We start from the raw sequence: 21,224 nt of genomic DNA on the forward strand, positions 1-21,224 counted from the left end.
TGACAATAAAAGTGTTTTTATTAATATTTTTTTCCACCACAATAAAATTTAACAAAGGCTCACTAGAAAAGTGTCAATTTCTGTGTTCTGTACAGCAGATACAGTACAAAATAAAACTGGCCGTGCGGTGGCACCACAGCCCATTGAATACCCCCAGCCCCGTCCCCAAATGTTTTATTCAAACACTTTTGCACAATATTTACAACTTTTTAAAAAATCAACAATAAAACCCAGCTGGCAAACGATATAGAAACTTTTCACTAATGTCTGGCTGCGAAAACTTCTTGAGAGAAGCCAAATGGCTAATGAGTTAATTGGCTAACAGGCTAAAGCCGCTTTCACATGAACAAAAAATTTTTATCAGAGTGCTACCAAGAGGTAAGTTAAAACATGTTTTATAGGAAAAATTGTCTCTTTATTGTATTTTTGCTTGTTTTTACTTTCCGACCGCCTATATGTGACTGCTGGAGTAGCTAGCATTTAGCTACTTTTGTAAAGGAATGCACTTTGGTAGATTAAACCAAATGCCCTGCATGTTAGTCATATAAATGACAACAGTAATGCAATCTGAGGTACAAACATCAAAAACAACCACATTAATACTAACAACTTGGTTGAGAACTTCGTTGAAGAGCTCAACGTAGCTGCAGAGAGCAAGAAAACCATTTGCTACTAGCATTCAGTTAGCAGTAGGCTAGTGGTAGCTTCAGTAAGTAAAACCAACGTCAGTGCAGCAAACGGCTAGTGTTAGCTTCGCCCTGTCGTTGGCAAACGACAGTTGGCTGATATGTGTCTGTACATTGTGCTGCCATGACTAAAATTTCTCCCTTTCTGTTCCAACACACACAAACACGAAATGCTAACATCAGTGCAGAGCAGTTTAAAGCTACGATCTGTGGTTGGGCTGTTGGTCTCTTCTGCTGGATCTGTAAACATTGCAGAGGCCCATAGGTTCAGCAAGATAGCAATATGAGCGTCAGTAATGGCATTATGACACCTGTTTTCTTGGCTAGCGCTAACGGTGTTTTAATTTCAGTCACAAGTCTAAATTTATAATTTATGTTCGTTCGTTTTTGTCTCGGAAGTTGGAGCTCGCGTTTGGGAATGACGTCAGATGCGAGTTGAGAACGTTCAACGGAAACGGCAGCCATAGCATACCGGAAGCTGGTCACAGGTAAGCTTGAAAATTGGATTTGCCCTGAATAGGTTTATAACTTCAAATAATCATTCCTCTGTTTTTAATGTCACAATACTAGTAGAAACAACTGAAAGGAGACACCCCAACTGAGTTACTTTGACTGTTATAATTTCCTGTTTAATTTAAAAATGCGAGTAATGGACAAATCTAACTTTGTTGTGACCCTAAGTTTGGGGACAGATATTGAGCTGAGTGATCACAGACCAGCTGAATGCATCAAACTCTTCATTTATTGGGAAATGTGTTTAATTTCCCTTTGGGATCAATAAGGTATTTTTTAGTAGAATTTTGAATTTCAAGGGAAAACAGTCGTCGTTGACTGTATTTAAAGAAGAAGAAGAAATAAACAAACATGAAGGCAATCAGCTCACTGCTGCCGACTAACAGCATCCAGGTTTGGATGCAAAGATTTGAAACAGAATTTTAAAGTTTTTTTCACCTGTCCTCAACTAGTACCCAACTGGAATCTCTGTTTAAAGCACTACAAAAACTACACATATAAAAACTTGCACTGCGTCTTTAGCTTAAATTGATAACGGTTCCACTTTGTCTTTGGACTTCAGGAACATCAAAATTCTTACAGCTCAAAATTTGGCATCCAATTTCAAAGTACACAACAACAGTTTTTAGTTTGAGACTTTTCACCAACCCCATTCTTAGAATCCAACATGGCTGAAACACATAATTCATCTTTAATCCCCCCCCCCCATGTTTCTTGTTGCCGCTGCATTAAAATTTTTTCTCTGCAAATAAGTGGTAATCCTTTCATTTTTAAAATGTTTTTTATTGTTCCATTTGAGACATCACTAGGTAAAGTCAAACTTTGTACAAATACTTTTCAATCGGTGAATAGTGGAACTAGAAATGTTTTATAAAAGATGTCATTCCCAAATTCTTCAGAGGCAAACAGAAGGCAACTAATGGCACCAAATGTGTAATCCAGAAGTATTTTGAAGCTAAACAGTAACAAATACATTAAACTTGAGGAATCCAACATATATATTAGATTGTTTTTACCAAATTAAGACAAAAATTAAAAATTAGACTGCAGTTTATTTTTAATTACAAATTTCCATTTTTTTTTAGGCATATGACTATCATGTAATGTTTACTTGAAAATACAGGCTACACATCATGGAGAATGGAAAATGAGATTTTGTTGGTACTTTTGTGTTAGCCACTTCAGGCTGAATAATAAATGAATGACATCATGTTTGTGTGTGTTGGGAGGGCGTGGCATGGCGTCGAGATACTGAAGGCACAAAGTTACGACTCTCAGCACTCCGTCTCACAAAAAAACGTTAAAAAAACTAAACTAAACATACAATCAACTCAATTTATCAAAACAAAACAGACTCAACTCCACATTTTCTACTTTTCCCTCCTCCTGCACCAGGAGGGGGCGGAGCTTCCCCTGAGATGGGCGGAGCTTGTAGCATCTGCGGTTCCTCCTGTGCATCATGTCATTGTCTTTCACTTCCTGTGTGCTACATTACGTCAACGGACACCGATTAGCCAATCCCGGGAACCTTTTCCTCCTCCTCCTCATCTTCATCCTCCACCTCCTCATGTGACTTTATTTTCAGACTGCGTTCAGATTTTGTTTATGTATCAATATCATGTGTGTTTGTAAGGGAACAAGTTTTAAGAGAACTTTTTAATATTGCACACACGCATCCTGCAACAAACACACACACACATTCAAGTATACAGTAATAACTGCACATCACTGTACATACATAGATTAGACTTTTAAATATTAAAATGTGACAAATAAATTAAATCTAACATGCTTTACTTGTCGTCGCCCCCTCCCTGATGGTTAGCAACACTGATTTAAAAAGATCAGGATTAAAGTTTGATCATTGCTCTATTGTTCACCTACATCATCAGAAACCAAACCATCGATGGATCGCAGTGAGATCTGGAACATTGGTTCCTTCATAAGCTGATAAAAATTCAGGCGATGCCAGAAACAAGCTAACGGTCCAAAAACCAGAGAGAACTTTGAGTTATTAATATTGTGTGTTTAAATGTAAAACAAAACAACAGAAAATAATTATGAAACCAGATCTGGGCTGGCGATGAATCAATTTAAAGATTTAATTTTTGGATAATCTGAATTTTTTTTATTTTGTTTTTTTAACCAGTGCCACCATTTTGTTTGACTAGTGTGTTTTACAGTTTCTATTTGTTTTATGTTTAATAATAAAGAACTGAATCCTGTATTTACTCGGGTTGTTTTTGTCTGATCAAATTACAATAGGTCCCTATTTAATATCCACATAAACTTAACTACTGCAGACAATATTTATATTTTCCCAATGCTTTTCAGCATTCACAGTAAAACAGATATTAAAATTTTGAGTTATTTTATAGATTTGTTGTAAAACATGTCTATTTTACCCTTCTTTTTTTTTTTTTTTAAACCATTAGAGGCCTCGATTTGAACTCGTCTGTAAATCACACTGAATTTACCTTCTGAGGTTACGACTCCTTCATCAGCCTGGTCAAGCCCCAGAAATTCACTTTTGGGATCAAGCCTGTTCTCATAAACAGAACCACTGTTTATCTGTCCTCAACTGTCTCGCCTGCTTTACAACCTGAAAAACAAACTTAAAATCATAGAAAGTAGAAATATTTTATTATTCTGTCTGAGAATGATAAGGCCGGGCAGTGGAGAGCTGACATGCTATGGCTATAACGGCTAATGCTAGCCAAATGACAGATATACAAGGCAAACACTGAGTCAGTTAATGACAGCTATCTCTTTTGTGTGTGCTAGGCTAACTGCTAGCCAGTTACGTCGAAAATAGTTAGCAATATTGCAGCTAAACCTGAATATATTGCTGTTTACCAACTCAGTTCGTGCTAGTTAGCAGTTAGCCAGCTAACAGGCACTACGCTAGCATGCTAACATGGCTAGCTAGTCGATATAACATAAAACTGGCTAACTAATTCTGTTAGCCAGCTCTCAGGTAGCTGTTTAAAACCAGGGTTTAGAGAGTTCTGATGCTGTGAATTGGATCATTGCCCAACAGAACCCCAAAAATGAAATGAACCAAAACCCAGACGCGGCTTTAGGGTTCAGAGACACACGCTACAATCAGTTGATGACATAAAACTTTAGATGAAACCCTAAAACCGTAGATAAAAACTTGTAAGACTGATGTCACTCAACATTTTTGGTGTTAAACTGATTTCATGACTCAGCTAAAAAGATTGTTGTTATAAAATATTTTAAAAAGCCTTGTTCCCTCCATCAGCACCATGTTTCTGATGTGTTTTTGTGAGTTTGGAGCTACAGAGCAGTGTGATGTGTTCCGATTGTCTGAACCGCCCCACAATGTGTCGTCACTTTACCGTCCTTTTGCCCAAACGTCAAAACATCTCATCCGCTCCAGATGATTTGAATTTGAGGCTTCCGAATGCACCCAGGGTTCCTTAGTTTAGGCTGCATCCCAGCTTGGTTAGCTTCTTTAATAATCCAACGTCAGGACTTCATTTCACTTAAATGCACCGCAGCAACGCAATAAATAACCAAATGCGCTTCACAACTGGATAGACCAGTTTTATTCAGGTCCAGCTGGTTTCTTTTGAACTCAGCCTTTATTCCCCACCACAGGGGATGGGGTGTATTGAGTCTCAGCTAACTAGTTTGGGCAGCACCGTCCTCGGCTGGATGTTTCCGTTGGCGTCTGTAATGGCCGCCAAATTAGTTCTTGATTTGGAAGTGGTGGTGGTTGCGGAGGTGGAGGCAAGTTTGGAGACGCAGGTGATGGAACTGTCGCTGTTGTTGACGGTGCGTTTGGTTGGGGTGACTTTCTCTGCTGTGGTTCCGGACGGAGGTTTGGGAAGCCGCCTCCTGAGCCAGGGGTGGCGCAGCGCCTGGCTCGGCGTCATCCTGAGTGCTGGGTCCCATTCAAGACACTGTTTGAGGAAGTCCAGGAAGAGCGGATCATCGCAACCCTTCAACGCGGTGCTCCAGTCCTTGCTGCCCGGGGCACCGCGTGTTTTACCCCGTCGGGAGCGTCCTCCGTTCAGGACCACGGAGCCATCGGGCATGGTGGTGACGGTGCAGTACCGCGGGTAGCCTTTGGACGACACGAAGTTCTTTGCTCGCTTGGAGGCTTCTAGGACCTTTGGACTGGGCATGCCTATTAGTTCAATGATGCAGGCCAGCTGGTCGGATTCGTCTTCGCCTGGTAACAGTGGGTAACCGGTCAGCAGTTCAGCCAGGATGCAGCCCAGGGACCAAATGTCGATGGGCATCCCATACCTGGAGCCTGGAGAACAAAGTCCAGCAGGTCGTTATCTTTCAGGAAGAAATAGATTTTAAGACATTTCTGCAACTCAACAAGCAGTTTATCCGATACAATGATTACTGCCATCTAGTTTCCACATCTTTCTATTGAAAAGTTGTTTTAGAGGAATTGGGGTGATAATCGGATAGACTTGGTTTGATTGGGGACTAAAAACTCAATATTTGTTACATTTTCAACTGCTGCAGTTCTTTCATACTGCACTGCATCAAACCAACAAACCCTTTGAAAAAACTGTCCCCGTCCTCAGCTGTGGGGGCGCTGCTCCAAGAACCACTGAATAAAACAACAAAAACCTTTGAAGACACCGAGCGTGGCTTCCTTCTTCACTAAATGTTAACAATATTGGAATCAGATTTTAGCTGTTGGAGGATTTCTCTTTTGTCTTTGGTAAAAGACGGCTCATTTCTCCTGCTAGGCTAATGTGTTTGTTTTGGTTGCATTTACCCAGAATTCCCTGCACTGTAGTCCGCTTCCTGCTTTTGGAGAGGTTTCTGGTCCGGTTGGTTTTCACATATGCATTCAAACCGAACCAGAGCTCACTTCAAGTAAACCGAGACCCAGATTTTATTTGAACCAGAGTTTGCTTTTTTGGTTCGATTACGCATCATACACCCCCAAACAAACCGGAGGTTGACTAAAGTGAACTAAACAGGACTGGTGGGAGTATATCCTTAATTTAGTTTCTGACATGATTTAAGAAGACCTTTCACCTCTCGAGGTCCAACTAATATTCTTCTGGTCAAACAAAGCAATTAACTGTTTGAAATAGCTTTTTGAAACATCTGTAACTTGTATGGGCATTAAGAAATTTCCCAAAAGCTAATAAAACGGTTTGCTTCACACATTTAAATGTGTTTTATTGTGAGCGGATTGTTGTAGCTACTGCAGGTTGGGCCGTTCCTTACCTAGAATCACCTCTGGAGCTCTGTAGAACCTGGACTGGATGTAGGTGTAAACCCTCTGATGTTCATAGCAGCTGGAGCCGAAGTCTATGACCTGCAGAAGAACAGAGTCCTGTAATGCGCTTCAAAAAACACAAAATCTTTAAAATTTGTTTTTCTAATCAAACAATGTCTAATTAAATATGTTACTAGACATGAAAAAGGACAAAACTAACTTATAAGCAGAGGTGGGTACTCAAACGTTTTACTCAAGTAAGGGTAAAAAAGTCTTCTGAAGTACTGAGTGATCAATTTATCAATTATTTAATATTTAAAAATCATATAATCAGATGGATCAAATTATAAAGTTAAGTGGAAATTTTGGTATTTTAAGGATGAAAATTACAATAATTCATATAAGTAACAGAAAGAAAATTTTTGTTTCATTCAACATAACATTTATAAAACTTAAACAAAAACTGCAGGTGTTTCTGTGTCCGGTGAATTTTTGGTTAAAACGTGTTTGTTCCTCATTCAGTGGATAGAAAATCCAGAAATGTTACTCAAGTAAAAGTAAAGTAGTACAAATACTCCTAAAAGAAATTTTTTTCAAAAAGGTTTTTCAAGTACATCTAATTGAGTAAATGTAACCAGTTGCTATCCAGCTGTGCTAATAAGTGACTTTTCACCAAGGTACAGAAACTTGTTTAAGTCAATAATTCCTTAACATTGATGAAAAAGTTCTAGTTACATCGACAAATTATTTCACTTGCAATATGAGTAAAATATCTTGCTATAAATGAAATAATCTACCAGTGGAACTACAGCTTTTTTTTTTATCAGTATTAAAGAATTGTTGACTTAAAATAAGCTCCTATATGTTGCTGAAAAGTTACTTGGGATGTTTGTCTCATTTCAAGTTTATTAATATATTTGCACTATAAACTAGGCTGAAATACTTGGTAAGGTTCTGTGTTTTTGCAGTGCGTCTCCAGCGGAGGAAGGACTCGTGTTTTACCTTGATGCCGCTGCGGCCCTGCTGCTTGAGCAGAATGTTCTCTGGTTTGAGGTCGCAGTGGATGATGCGGTTCTTGTGCAGCCCTTCTAAACACTGGAGGATGGAGTGGGCGAACTTCCTGACCAGCGGGAGGCTGAAGCCCTGGAACTTGTTCTTCTTGATGAGCTCATAGAGGTTCATGCTGAGCAGCTCGAAGGTCATGCAGATGTGGTTGCGGAAGGTGAAGTGCTCCAGCATGTGGATGACGTTCATGCTCGAGTCCTTGTCCTGCTTCCTCAGGTGCTCCAGGATGCGGATCTCCTCCGCGGCCTGCCGGTGGAAGCGCTTCTCGTTGCGGACCATCTTCAGAGCCACGTGGGCCTGGGTTTTATGGTCGAAGGCCTTCACCACCTGCAGGAGGGGAAACGCGACACGCTGATTAATGTTTAATCTGTCAGAGCAGGTGGCGCTCACATCAACATGTCATCCAAAGCTGACCAGAAAAGAACAGAAACAAGCGTTTAGGTGGAAACACTAGTCATTTAAATCCGAATATAACCGTAATAAACATTTAAAATACCAAAATATTAAAGTACAGAAGTTCCAGAAAGCACAAACAGCAAGACTGAGAAATTAAAAACAAAATACTATTTAAATTATAGCAAAAATAAAATGGGGTTTAAACGATAAATCGGATTAATTGTGATTAATCACTTCTTGAATTAATTGCCAACTTGTTCAGTAATTGACTACCAACAGGTGTTTCAGGAGGAAACATGATACATTATATTTAAATCCAAATATAACCACAACAAACATTTAAAATACTAAAATACAAAAGGTAACAGCCAGACTGAGAAATTAAAAACAAAATAAAATTTAAATTCTATCAAAAATAAAGTAGAGTTGAAACAATTAATTGGATTAATCATGATTAATCGATTGTTGAATTAATAGTCAACTAATTTAGTAATGGATTAATCGAGTGTACAGACTCAAAAGTGATGAACATGTTCAGAGCAGTAATTAAGGTAAAACTGTACAAACAATACATTTTGCATACAAGATAAAAATTTTTTTTATTTTTTAGCTGAAGATGCATCATTTGCTACAAATGATGTTTATTTTCATCCTTTAATGGATTTCTACAATTGTATTAAAAAAGCTTATGTGGATAAATAAAACATTTCCAGGATGTTGCTTTTTTAATCAGATTAATTTATTCCTTAAAATAATCAATAACTAACATTTTTGTTACTTGCAGTCCAGAAATAAACGCGGACAAAAAAATTGTTTAAAAAAAACCCAAACAAATTTAGCACAAGAAAGAGTGACTTAAAGCAATGAAGACAGAAAAATATAAACAAATTATCTCCAAAAAACGAAGCAACGAGACTAAAAATCCAACACAGAAACAAACAGCAACAAGTTGCCAAACCACAGGGAGGTTCCAGATAATAACAGAAGCAGAAGAAATATGAGAACAGAAACCAGAACCGAGACCAAAACAGCTCAAACAGCCGCAGTGAAGAAAAACAGGGTCAAAAAACAGCGAATAACAGCGAAAACACAACGTCTAAACAACAAACTGCTGGAAGATAAAACTGATTCAATACAAGCAAATAACACAACATATCACAATATCGTGGTATTTATTATGAATAGTGATTTATAATCCACTGTTGTCTTTATTTACACAAATATTGCTCCATCTAATGTTTTTAGCTTTAATATGGATTTTTGCTGTTGCCCTCATGGATAAAACTGTTGAAAAACTGGCTTTTCAAATTGTAAGATTTGACAGTGCATTCAGAAAAACTGCAGCAGCTGAAAATGAAACAAATGTTGCAACTTTGGTCCCAATCAAACCGAATCCACCGGACAATCAGCTACATTAGCATGTAAATTAGCTTTGAGCTAATGCATTTCAACCTGTGTTTTCATGGGGAGTATTTTAGGTTTACTCCCCAGGAAAATCTAAAATATTTGAGGGCCGGAGTGCTCAGATAACTGACCAATCAAACGTGAAGCCAGCGTGTTCGTACCTGTCCGAAGCTGCCCTTTCCGATCACCTTCAGAACCTCGTAGCGGTAAGCGATTTGGTCATGTGGCACCTGGATGTAGGAGCCCTGTTCGTCGTCATAGCCGCCGTTGTTGGCTGCACCCAGAACGCCGTTGCGTTTCTTTGCGTTCTGGCCGATGAAATACACTGAAACAACAGAAACAAACCAAATCAGACGACGTTCCAACGACACAACCAACCCAGACGGCGCTCCCGGTAGAAACGGATCACCTTCGGGGTAGTTGAACACCTCGTGGTGTTCGAAGGACGACAGCTTGGACATGTACTGCTTCATGGCCAGGTCGGGCGACATGGGGCAGGGCTTTGGCTTGGCGTCTCCCTGCTTGTTGGTGATGGCGATGGTCTGGCGGCCATGATGGGTGGAGTCAGTGGCTGAACTCTGCCGGTCCGGGAGCTGCAGAGCCGATCGGCTGGAGCTGAGCGGGGTGAGGCCGTTGGGCTGCGTGCTGAGGACTGAACGCCTGTTGGAGTTCTCCTCAAACAGCTGGGTGATGTGGACCTGCGACTGAGACGAGACCTGGATGTTGTCCGACATGGCGGGCTTAGAACCTCCCTGGAGAAGAAAACAGAAGAGCACCATCAGCGTAAAGGAGAATGAGATAAACATTTCACAATGAACATTATATAGAATAAAATGTATATAGAAAACTTCTTCTAATAATGTCAGGTTCTTTATTTTTCGTCACTTTCTTTGCTTTTTGAGTCCATTCCTCCCAGTTTTCTTCCATTTGTGTCTCAGGCATACAATGGAGTATTAGGGCAGTACTAAGAAAAATAATAAAGTCCTAAAATAAGGAGAATAAAGTCCAAATAATGGCAATGAAGTCATAATATTTTGAGAATAAAGTTATGTCACGTGAAAAAGTTGTAATAATGAGCAAAGTCATACAATTATGAGAATATCATAATATTTTGTGATAATGAGAATAAATTCATATTTATTCTTGTATAGAATTTAATTCTACATTAAATCTAAAACTGTATCAGACCCTTAACACCATCGGTACTCAAACACGGTGATGGCTGCATGTGGTGCACAAAATTTGAATATTGATACTTGGTCTGGGCTCCTTCTGCATGAATTCCTGCATTAATGCGGCGTGACACGGAGGTGATCAAGCACAGAACCAACATGATTATTGGACCAGATTTTGGTTCTTTTGACAGTGTGGGTCGGTGTTTGTTTCTGATGCTGGTTCACATTTTCCTTACCACACTTTTTTCCTTCCACTCAACTTTCTTTATAACATCACTATATTGTAAATTTTTAAAGCTGTATTTTTCTAATCTATTTTAATAATCCATGAATTTATCCTTTTATTTTCCAAGATTTAAAACAAATGTTATTTTATTTCACCTTCTTATTTAAAACCCCAAAGATGATTGTTATCTGAATATTTAATTTAAAAACAAAGAGATCATTTGATAATCCAACTTTTAACTGGTTTTCTGATCAGAGTTGATGAATACTGAAGGTTTCTTGTACCTTAACTCCATAAATAACTAAACATACATGCTGCTGTTTTTTAAAACTAATTATTTCTTTAGGAGAATAAAGAGAAATATTAATATAACCTAGAAAAATAAATAAACACAAACATGATGAACACAGAATGAACGTCTGAATGCCGACAGCCTGATTACGCTCGTACTTATTAACGGATTCGAGTCGCCCCCCGTCGCCGTGGCAACCAGCACACCTGGTTCCTTTCAGACGAATTCACACAGACACACACGCGGTGAGGCGGCTCAGTTCAAAGAGGTGTGTGTGTGTGTGTGTGAGAAACACAACATCAAACCGTCCCTCTGAGATCAGGTTGGTGCGTTTCTGCTGTCAGATGTGACAAACGGCCGACTGTGAAGTCGTGACTCTGCCCACACCTGAAAACAATATGGCTGCTTCGCTGACAAATCATCACAGGAAGGGCCGACAGGTCAGGGGTCGTGAAGCGTCTGATTTGAAACCAGTTCAGAATCGTCCGGTTGGAGCTGAAATCGTTACTTATAGATTCAACCAGAGGAAAGAAAAAAACGTTGCTGCTGACGGTGATGAAAAGAATCCAGGTCCAAATCAAAATGGATCTGTTCCAAGTTCTGCTGAGCGACAAACAAACATGGAGTCTTTCTCTGGATCCAGGATGAAAAGCAGCAAAAAAACTGATTCTGCAAGTTTTCACAGAAAACCCAGTTTTCACGACAAATTTAGAGTTTCAGATGGATGGATGGAAGGATGGATGACTGGGAAGCATAAATTTTCTGTTTTTCGGCTGCAGACAGCTCCGACAGTTGCTTTCAGACCTTGCGTGGCGCCACCTGCAGGAGAATCTGAGCAGGACAAGAACCCTGGTGATTGTTCCTAAATATCAAAGCTGGTTGAAGTCAGGAGGAACATCAGCGATGCTGCAGCTGTGAAAACACCCTGAAGAACAGGCCGCTGTGTGTGTGTGTGTGTGTGTGTGTGTGTGTGTGTGTGTGTGTGTGTGTGTATACCGTCAAGGGGTTGTGGTTGTTGTTGCGCAGTGGTGGCAGGGCGACGGGCGATGTTGTCTGAGAGCCGCTGTGACCAGGAGAGCAGACCGGCTCGCCCGATTTGCCTGAAGGACGCAGAGAGAGAGAGAACGTGAGGAATTTCTGAAATATCTTCAGATTATTCACTGTTTTTATTTCCCACTGCAGAATATTCATCTGCTTGCTTCTGCGTTTTCTTTCACATTTAAATATTTTACAACATCAACCAAGGACAACCTGAAAAAAAATACAAGATTATTATTTCATTCATTAAGGGAGAAGTTTCCAAACTTGCAAAGCTGTAAGCACATGAAGCCACAAAAATATTTAAAAACATTTGTTTTTAAACGTGTATATTTTTTTATTTGTCTGCTCAATCATAAACGGATAAAACAGACATTTTATTCTTGTATGATATATCTGGTAAATGTGCTTTGGACGTCCCTCCATTAAGGGAAAGAAGTGAAACCATAATCACTTCCTTTTGTTAAATCTGAGGTCATTTTCACAATCCAGAGAGATTTGGAAAATAAAGAAAGGACCAGTCAGACTACAGGAAGTAGGCTGAAAGTTCCCATGAAGCAACACGTCATCTTGTGAAGAACAAGAATCACATCAGATCATTTCACTGAAACTAGCTATTTGTCAAATGTTTTAAAGATTTTTCTAAATGTATTTTTAAATTAATTTTTATTTCAAAATGTTAAGATTATTTTTATTTATATTATTTTTTGTTTACAGGCATTATTTATTTATTTTTGTAGTTAAATTTTTTTATTATTATTTTTATATATTTATGCTATTTTTAAAGCTTAATTCTTAGGAAGTATTTATTTCTTAAAATAAATGTCCAGGTGTAAATCTGACCTTAAATCAGCCCATAAAACGTTAAAATGATTCTGCCAGGCAGACGTTCCTCCACAGCACATAGACTGAAATTTGAATGAATCCAGAGCCTTTAGAGAAGCAGGTAATGTGCGGTTTGTCCCTTTAAATCAAGGTTTGATTGAATTCTTTCTCCCTCAAGCTCAGGCCGTTTTGGAGCAGCTTTGCTCTGGACTCAATCGGTCAGCAGATTGACTCGGCCTAAAGACGGATGAAGGTTTTATTTTAGCGCGGTAATCCCTCAACTCTCCTGAAGCTTCACCTCCTTTAGTAGAGATGTGACGACAGCACGCAGAGGTCAGAGGTCACGCTAGATGAGCCGCAGCAGAGGTTCTCTGAAAACTTTTCCTCCTTCCAGTTTTATCTGCTTCATGTCTTCCTCGCCTCACAGATCCAGTCGGGTCAAAAACGCCTCAGATCGTCTCCGACCAGCAGGAGATATAAAGACGTCGCTCCATCTGGCCGGTTTTAGAGCAAACAAATGTTTCTACGATAATCAGGCAAAAAGAAAAATTAAGAAACCAATAAAGCAAAAGGTTAAATCTGCATTTTGTCCTTCCAATCAGCAAAAACAAAAACTGTAAATTTGTTTTTTTAGAGATATTTTTTGTAACTTTTTAGAGTCATTTATTTTTAAATGAAATAAAAGATCACCCTCCCACCTCCACCTGTTAATGAGGTCATGTGACATTCTGATAACCAATCAGAGCGCGTCAAGGGGAAACAGGCGGATTCTGATTGGATCTTTACTTTAATCCTGGAATATTTTTAACAAAACCTTATTTCTTTTTAAAATATTTGTTTTAAGTTGTTCTTGCAGATTAATTTCAACATATTAAAACTTAAAATCAGATCAAGGGATAGTTATGTGATTTTACTGAATAATTTTCTGATCAGAGACACAGTGGGGTCCAATCTGTACTTCCAAAACCGTCTGATGCTTCCGGTCGGAGCACTCAGATTGTTTCTGCTGCTGTAATCTGGACGCTCGCTGTAATCCTGCTAATGAGGAGCGACGTGCGGCCATGACGGGTCCTAGATAAAGTCTGTTTGCTCAACCCGAACCCAGCCAGGGAGGATTTCCCCATCGGACTCGTTTCAGGACTGGTTCCTGCTGCTAGCCGGTCAACTCCATGACCTCCTGCTTGTAATGGCTGCATCATCGTTAAATATTAAACATTTGCTACTTTCACTTCCGCCAGCCTCTCGGATGCGAGACGGTTTGTTCTGAAGAAGTGAACTACAGTCAGACATGTTCCAGGAAGAACTTAATGTTGAAATTATCCTGGAAAATATTTTTAACAAAAAGTGGATTTTTAAAAAAAATATTCTAAATTCAAATATTGCAGGTTAAAACTGGAAGTCCAATCAGCTGATCTGAGAATCTGCCAACTTCCTCTTGATGAATTTAAGTTACAAAAACATATAAAAAAATACAGCTAAAAATAAACAAAATATACCTTTAAAAATAGAATATATTTTAAAAAATCCAAACTTCTAAAAAATTAAAATAATAGTACATAAAAAATTAAAAAGTACCTCTAAAAATGAAGTTAAGAATGACATTAAAAATTCTTAACCCATTAAAAAAATGTATGGGTTAAAATAAAAAAAATAAATACTGGCTAAAAAATAAAATAAAAACGACATAAAAAAATAAATAAATAAAATGTGAAAATAAATGGATAAAATATCAGACTTTTAGATATATTAACACTCCCCCGTTCCAAAAATATACCTATAAAGAATATATTTATGTAAATTGTGTAAAAAATAAAAATAATCATAACATTGGAAAAATAAATGTCTAAAAATATAATTAGAAAAATTTAAACAAACATAAAAAACTATTGGAAATAGGATTTGGTATGAAAAACCAAAGAAACATCAGGGGTTTAGTTTTTTACGCCGTATCGACCGGCCTTCACACGGCGGTGGCAGCCTGATGCTGTGGGACACCTTTCATCACTTCCAGTTTTTATTTGTTTACTTTTGCACTGGATATCAGCTGTCCAAAGTTTCTTCTGAAAAAATAAAACATTAACAGCAGCTGCAGGTGTGGTTCTGCTCCCAGCCTGAGTGAAGCAAAATGGATCCATTATTTCAGGCGTTACTGAATCTGCTTCGAACCAGAGCCGCACTAGAACCGAGGAGAAATATGAATGGAGTTTGGATCTGATCTGATGGAGAGGATTTGATTTCATCTGCAGGAACTCGTCTGACTTTCATCATCACTGTACTCTAATCCACAAATCCTACCCTCAGGTGAAAGCAGAGAAGAAACTGTTTTTCCAGAGCCAGTTCGACTGGTATTCGTCACTGGGTCAAAATCCAAACAATCTCCCCGCAGGGGCCATTCTCTCTAAACGTCTGTTTGTGTAAAACCTGAAGCTGTGACACCAGAGTGGAACAGAACCAGAACACAGCGGTACAAAGTGTCCCCCACTCCACCCAAACACCAAGCCTCGATCCGAACCTGTAAACAACTGGTTGCAAAGTGCAGAGTTTCCAGACAGAGACGTGTTGGGTCTGAAAACCAAAACCGCGCCGGGTCAGGCTTCGGTATTTAAGCTCATGTAACCTGAAACAGAACCAGACAGAGATGACAACAAAGTTACAGCAACGATCTGTGATGCAACATCCAAACAAACAGGAAAGACGCCGAGTTCATCAGCCTGGTCCTTCCGCCTGGTTCAGAGTCTGATTCAAGAACCTTCCAAGGTGAACTTTCCAGTTCTTCCAGAAGTTTACAGTTAAAATCGTTGAGGAAAATATGATGAAGAAAGAAAACAAACACACGCAGCATCGTAGGAGAAAGCCGACAGTCTGGTTCACACGGCAAGATTTTAAAATTGTCCAAAACACACAGGAACCGATTTCACCCACCGACATTTGGGAAATCTCGTAAATGGTAAATGGACTGAACTCATGTAGCGCTTTTCCAGTCAGTTTGACCACTCAGAGCGCTTTACACTAGAGTCACATTCACCCAGTCGCATTCACAAACACACACATTTATACACCGATACGCAGATCGGTAGGCAATCGTAGAACCTCTCGAGACCAAACGTGAATTCAGCGTAAACAAACATGGTGGGTGAGAAGAAGCAACGGCAATAGCTTTCTGATTGTATTTAGCAGAGAAAATAAAGACGTCTGCAACGTCCATCAGACTTTCTGGTGCGTCATGGCGGTTGTCTTGGCTTCTGTGTATTTTATGATGCGTTCAGTTACCTTGCAAACTCAAGGCTGGATTTGACGTGAGACCAATCACACCCTATTGTTTGCAATAGTGCTTATAAACATACTTTTAAGCTTTACTTCCAATTAGTAAATGCCACTTTTAATTTGTTCAGCTTAGAGTTGCAGGTGATGCATGCTACACTGATTTTAGGCCCTTTTGGATCTGTCTTGTAAAATACGGGTGTTTCCACCATCGCTTGTTACTGTTAAAGCGAGGGAGCGGCATATTGAAACGCGAAGTCAGCCTTCGTAACAGCGGCTACTCGGACTTGCTCTCAGTTTCCCAGTGGGAAATCTGACAGGGAAGCTGGAATTTCCCATTTTCAAGTTTGACTGGAACGCAGCATTTGTTTCCGTCGGTTCTAAACGTCACATTCAATGGGCTACGTCCTCGTTGGCCGGAAACGCTGCGATACCTGGCCAAGACGATCCACCATGTTGAATATCCAATGTCCTTCCAAACAAAATTGTGTTTTTTTTGACATTAGCGGAATATTAACAAATAGTTTTAACAATATTCATAACTATATTTTGTAACTGGAACGCAGATCCTGCAAGCACCTCTGGAAAAGCTTGTGTTTGTTGCTCTGCTAGAGATATAAAGACGTGTACATTTCCACAAATTAAGTCACATTTTGAGATTGATTTAGGAAATTTTCTAGAAAAAAATGTTTTGACGTCACAAGTTCAGAATTTCAAGTTTTTTTCCTATAATGGGTTAAATTAAGTTATTTTCTTGCAAATGTTCTCAGAAGCTTCAACATTTTTTCCAGAAAATTACTGAGCTTAATCTAAAAAAAAAAAAAGAGAAACGGCTTTAGAAAATAAACCATTGCTTTGCATTTCCTACTCAAACGCTTTGCAAGAGCCAATCTTCCCAACATGGACCAGTCCAGCTTCAAGCCCAAAGCAATTAGCACGACAAAAAGTTTAGCAATGCTGCATCTGAAAATACCTCAAGACCCCTCGACCAATGTACTCATGACAATTATAAAGCATGGTGGAGGAGGGGTGGTGCTTTGGGTTTGGTTACTAATTATCTTTTCTGTATACCAAAACATTCTTGAGACAAACGTGAGGTCATCTGTCCAACAGGATCAAACTGGATCTTGCCAGCAGTGACACAACGTCACAGGAAGAGGACCGAGCCAAAACGTCTCCGCAACAATCAGAGGAACTGCAGAGGTGAGACAGAAAGTGACTTTTTACCTTCAGTCCCACCGAACCTGATAAGGAGCAGCCATTTTTAATGCTACTCACACCTTTGGCACGTTTTAGATTTAAGGCCATCTTTAATTCAACCAGCATGTTTATTAGCCTGGGCCAAAGTCCAGATGTGAATCTGATAAATAATTCACGTCTTTATCAGACGTTCCAAGTCAACCTAAAAGACTTGGAGCTCAACACCAGAGGAAACTTATAAAAACCTTTTCAGTACAATAGGAAGACGATAGCGGCTGTAAAGCCATCTTATTAAAATTTAAAATCAATAATCAAATCAATAATCCCCCCCTGGATCCTTTAAGAAATAAATAATTAAAAACATATTTAAAAATAAATCTGATAACCGTACAAATGAGCTTAACTTTATGTCCTGATCATTCAATTTTCTTTTAAATCAAACTCTTAATCCTGGCTAATTTTTTAATATTTCCTCCTAAACAAACAGAATATCTTCAGAAAACAGAACCGGGCCACTTGAGGTAAAGTATTTGAAAAGCAAAACCATTTCAGCATTTTACGAAAAGAAGAACAGAAATTATTAAGTCATTCCAGCCTTTAAAAGCCTGTAATGTAACTGAAGAGAAGTGAATTTAGTCACTTCCTAACCAATCAGTGTCATCTCTGCACTTTAAAAACAGTCCACAACTCACCGTCCGTCATGCTGACACTCTGTTTTGCCAAAACATTTCCCCTGGATTCCCTTTGCCCAGATAGTTTTCTACAAGCAGCTAAAAATACACGCGGCCCACTGGATTAGCTTAGCGTTGGAGGCGAGGAAGCTGCAGGTGTTCGTTTTATATTAACATGTGAACCGGTGCTGTCATGTTGGAGTCATGTAGCTTTCTGCAGGAAAGTCCTGGTCTTGTGATTCCAACACAAGATGTGTCGGTGAGCTGATGGGCAAGCAAGACAGAAAAAAAGGTGGGTTTTTGCTTTCAACAAGTTTACAGCTCATAGGAGAATATTCCTGTATAAATATCAACAGCAATAAAGTTTGTTTTATTATCGAGTAAGGTCCAAAATGCATCTGTCTTAGGCTCTAACGTCCATGAGTAGTCTGGAGTTTGTCAGTTGTCATCATTAAATTACAAAATGCAGCACTTTTTTTGTTAATGCCAACATCAGCAAACATTCTAGCATTAGCATGTAGCCATCGCTCTAAAAAACTAGTTCTGGATAACAAGTTACAAAACGTCACGTTTGCAAACAGTAGCAAAACTTTTATGAAAACATGCCAATTTGACAGGAAAAGTTCACCAGAAAAAAATAATGTTTTTTGCTAGAATGAGGTGGTTTTTCAGCTGCATCGGAGGAAACGTGGCGGCCATGTTTACATCCATTGCCGCCATGATTTTAATGACTTGCTGTGTGAACAGGCTTATTCATGTATGACTTTAATTGTATTTCTTATTTAATGAAAAAGCCGAATATCAAAATGATTTTGCACACATTTGTCATGAAAACGGAGCTGTCCATTAATCTGCAGGCGTTATACTGTTATGAGTTAAAATGCTAACAGCAGCCAAGACGCTAATCTTAGCATCTCACCAAGACTAGCATGTTAGCTGCGAATACTACGCTAAGAGGACATTGTTTTTCTGTCACTAGCAATCTGAAGCTAACACAGTGTGCTATGCCAACTGTAGCTTTTGTAACATGAGCAAACAGGCTAATCTTAGCATGCTTGCTAACACTATCAGCTACAATGAACTATTTATCAATATTTTGATAATATTGAGAATTTGTTACAGTTTTTAACACTATATTAGTATTCATACCTTGATTAGGACTTTAAGAAGGTAATAAACAGCTTGTTTTTTGAAACTTGCAAATAAAATACCTGTCAGAGTCCAAACAGAAATCTTTATCCCTGATGTTTTCAGTTGGTTTAATTTAAAAAACAACATATTTTTGATATGTTAAACAAGTTAACTTAATGTAAGCCAGAAAAAAAACATTACATTTCCTTTAATGTTCCTGCATGAAAATGAATGGCAATAGTCTCCTCAATCATAACTAAAGTGGAAAGAAACTCAAATCAAACTGGAGTCCACTTCACTTCCCAGTTCATTTCAGTTAAATGAACAGAAATGGGGAAACAAAAGGCATACATTATGCAATTTCATTTATAATTTAGTCTAGCTGCATTAAACTGTGATAAATGGATAAATTAGAATGAACTTTGAAGGCAAAGATAGATTTTTTTTTAGGTTTGAATTACACTATACTTCATTAAAGCTGGTTTAAAGTGTATTTTACGTTGATTTTTCCTTAAGTGATGCAATTCTAACATGAATGAATTGAAAAAAGAAAACATGCTCCAATTTACATTAAATCCTATTTTTATTAAATGGATGTTGAATCTGGAAAAAATTTAATCAACCAAAAGTTATGAATTTGGATTTAGGGTAAATTAACTCCTAACTGAACTGCATCACAACATGAATTATGGAACTGGTTTTAACCTTTAAACAAATTACTTTAAACTGGAATAAATGGAAACAGCTTGAAATGGGATTGAATCTGGACTCAACTGATTTATTTTTCTGACCTCAGAATTAATTCCTTTTGACTGACTGGATTAAAATGGTTACATTTTTAATCTGTCAATAATTCATTCATAAATACATTAATCACAAAACTATGACTTGAACTGGAGTTTATGACGCCGGTTTTTGTACTTTGATCTCAATGTTTGTTGAAATGAACTGTTTCCAGTCACAATTAAGCAACCAATGCATCTGGATTTAATTGGAGATTTAAACAAGTTGAATGAGGGCGAAGTGGAACGAACTTAAATAAATTGGAGTTTATGTTATTTAGATTGTTGTATTGATTTTTTTGCACTTTGCAGGAAATGGTCCGATAAATGAACCAAGGCCAATCACATTAGGGACTACAGCCTTGGTGCTCCGGCTCTACCACTGATCCACAAGCTCACATTGGCATTCATTTGTTTTTCACTTAGAAATAAGAGTAGAATGAATTTAAGTAAGCTGAACTATATGTAATTCATTTTAGTTAAAATTTCAACAGAATTATAAATACATTTAACTGAAAATTCTGGACAACATGTTTCAGTTCTGAATACTTTTGGCGTTTTCCAGTATGATAGTTCGGTAGATTCAGTTCTATTGGGGACCAAATTGCAACATTTGTTCCATCTCCAGCTGCTGCGGTTCCTTTTCTCACTGCTCTGTGTCAAACCAATCAAACCCTTTTAAAAACCTGTTCCCCTCCTCGCCTGGGGGGGCGCTGCACCAAGAACCTCAGAAGAAGAAACTGAGCACAATTTTCTTCTTCAGGAAAAGTAGTAAAATTGGATTAGAATCAGATTTTAGCGGCTGGAGGATTTCTCTTTAGTCCATGAGCCATTTCTCCCGCTAGCGCTAGGCTAGCACTGTTTGTTTTGGTTGCATTTACCCAGAATACCCTGCGCTGGGGACTACTTCCTTACTTTGGAAGGAATTACAACTTGAATAAGATGGACAGATAATCTGATTCCAACTAATTAAATTATGACTGGATTAAACGGGAGTGAACTAAACGATACAGAGTAAGATTTCAATTTGAATACGGTTTCAACTTCATAATTAGGACCATGTTTTTAAGAGTTAAACTGCCACCTAACTGAATGATATACAAGATTTTTTTTTAAAATAAGCCACTTTTAGCTGAATAATGTTTACAAAACAAATTTAATCACATTCCTTTAAAAATATAAATTGGATTTTTACTTTTAGACATGTTAATAACCAGTCTGATTCAGATTGACTGGTGACTGTAACTCACTCCAACCATTGAAAAAGCCAAAATAAGAACAACCCTGAAAGCTTAAATAGCAATTATCTACATTTGTTTTTTATTTCTGGTGTTTTTT

The 21,224-nt window shown here is 38.3% G+C and overlaps 1 protein-coding gene across 3 annotated transcripts in view; it reads right to left on the reverse strand.

Annotated features, from left to right (window-relative positions):
- dyrk2 (dual specificity tyrosine phosphorylation regulated kinase 2) overlaps positions 1-21,224 on the reverse strand; it is a 25,102-nt gene continuing 3,878 nt past the window's right edge. For 2 of the 3 annotated variants that reach the window (XM_023350024.1, XM_023350023.1), the window contains exons 2-7: positions 11,975-12,078; positions 9,695-10,037; positions 9,447-9,610; positions 7,423-7,812; positions 6,429-6,519; positions 1-5,484 (exon numbers count right to left, since the gene is read on the reverse strand). In XM_023350024.1, the coding sequence (XP_023205792.1) occupies positions 4,844-5,484; positions 6,429-6,519; positions 7,423-7,812; positions 9,447-9,610; positions 9,695-10,019 (1,611 nt within the window). In that variant the 5' untranslated portion in view covers positions 10,020-10,037; positions 11,975-12,078 and the 3' untranslated portion in view covers positions 1-4,843. Of the gene's footprint in view, positions 5,485-6,428; positions 6,520-7,422; positions 7,813-9,446; positions 9,611-9,694; positions 10,038-11,974; positions 12,079-13,139; positions 13,483-21,224 lie in introns of those variants that run through there. The other variant, XM_005810172.3, reaches the window with a different exon arrangement.

Source organism: Xiphophorus maculatus, chromosome 17, assembly GCF_002775205.1.
Source record: "Xiphophorus maculatus strain JP 163 A chromosome 17, X_maculatus-5.0-male, whole genome shotgun sequence".
Lineage (NCBI taxonomy): Eukaryota > Metazoa > Chordata > Actinopteri > Cyprinodontiformes > Poeciliidae > Xiphophorus > Xiphophorus maculatus.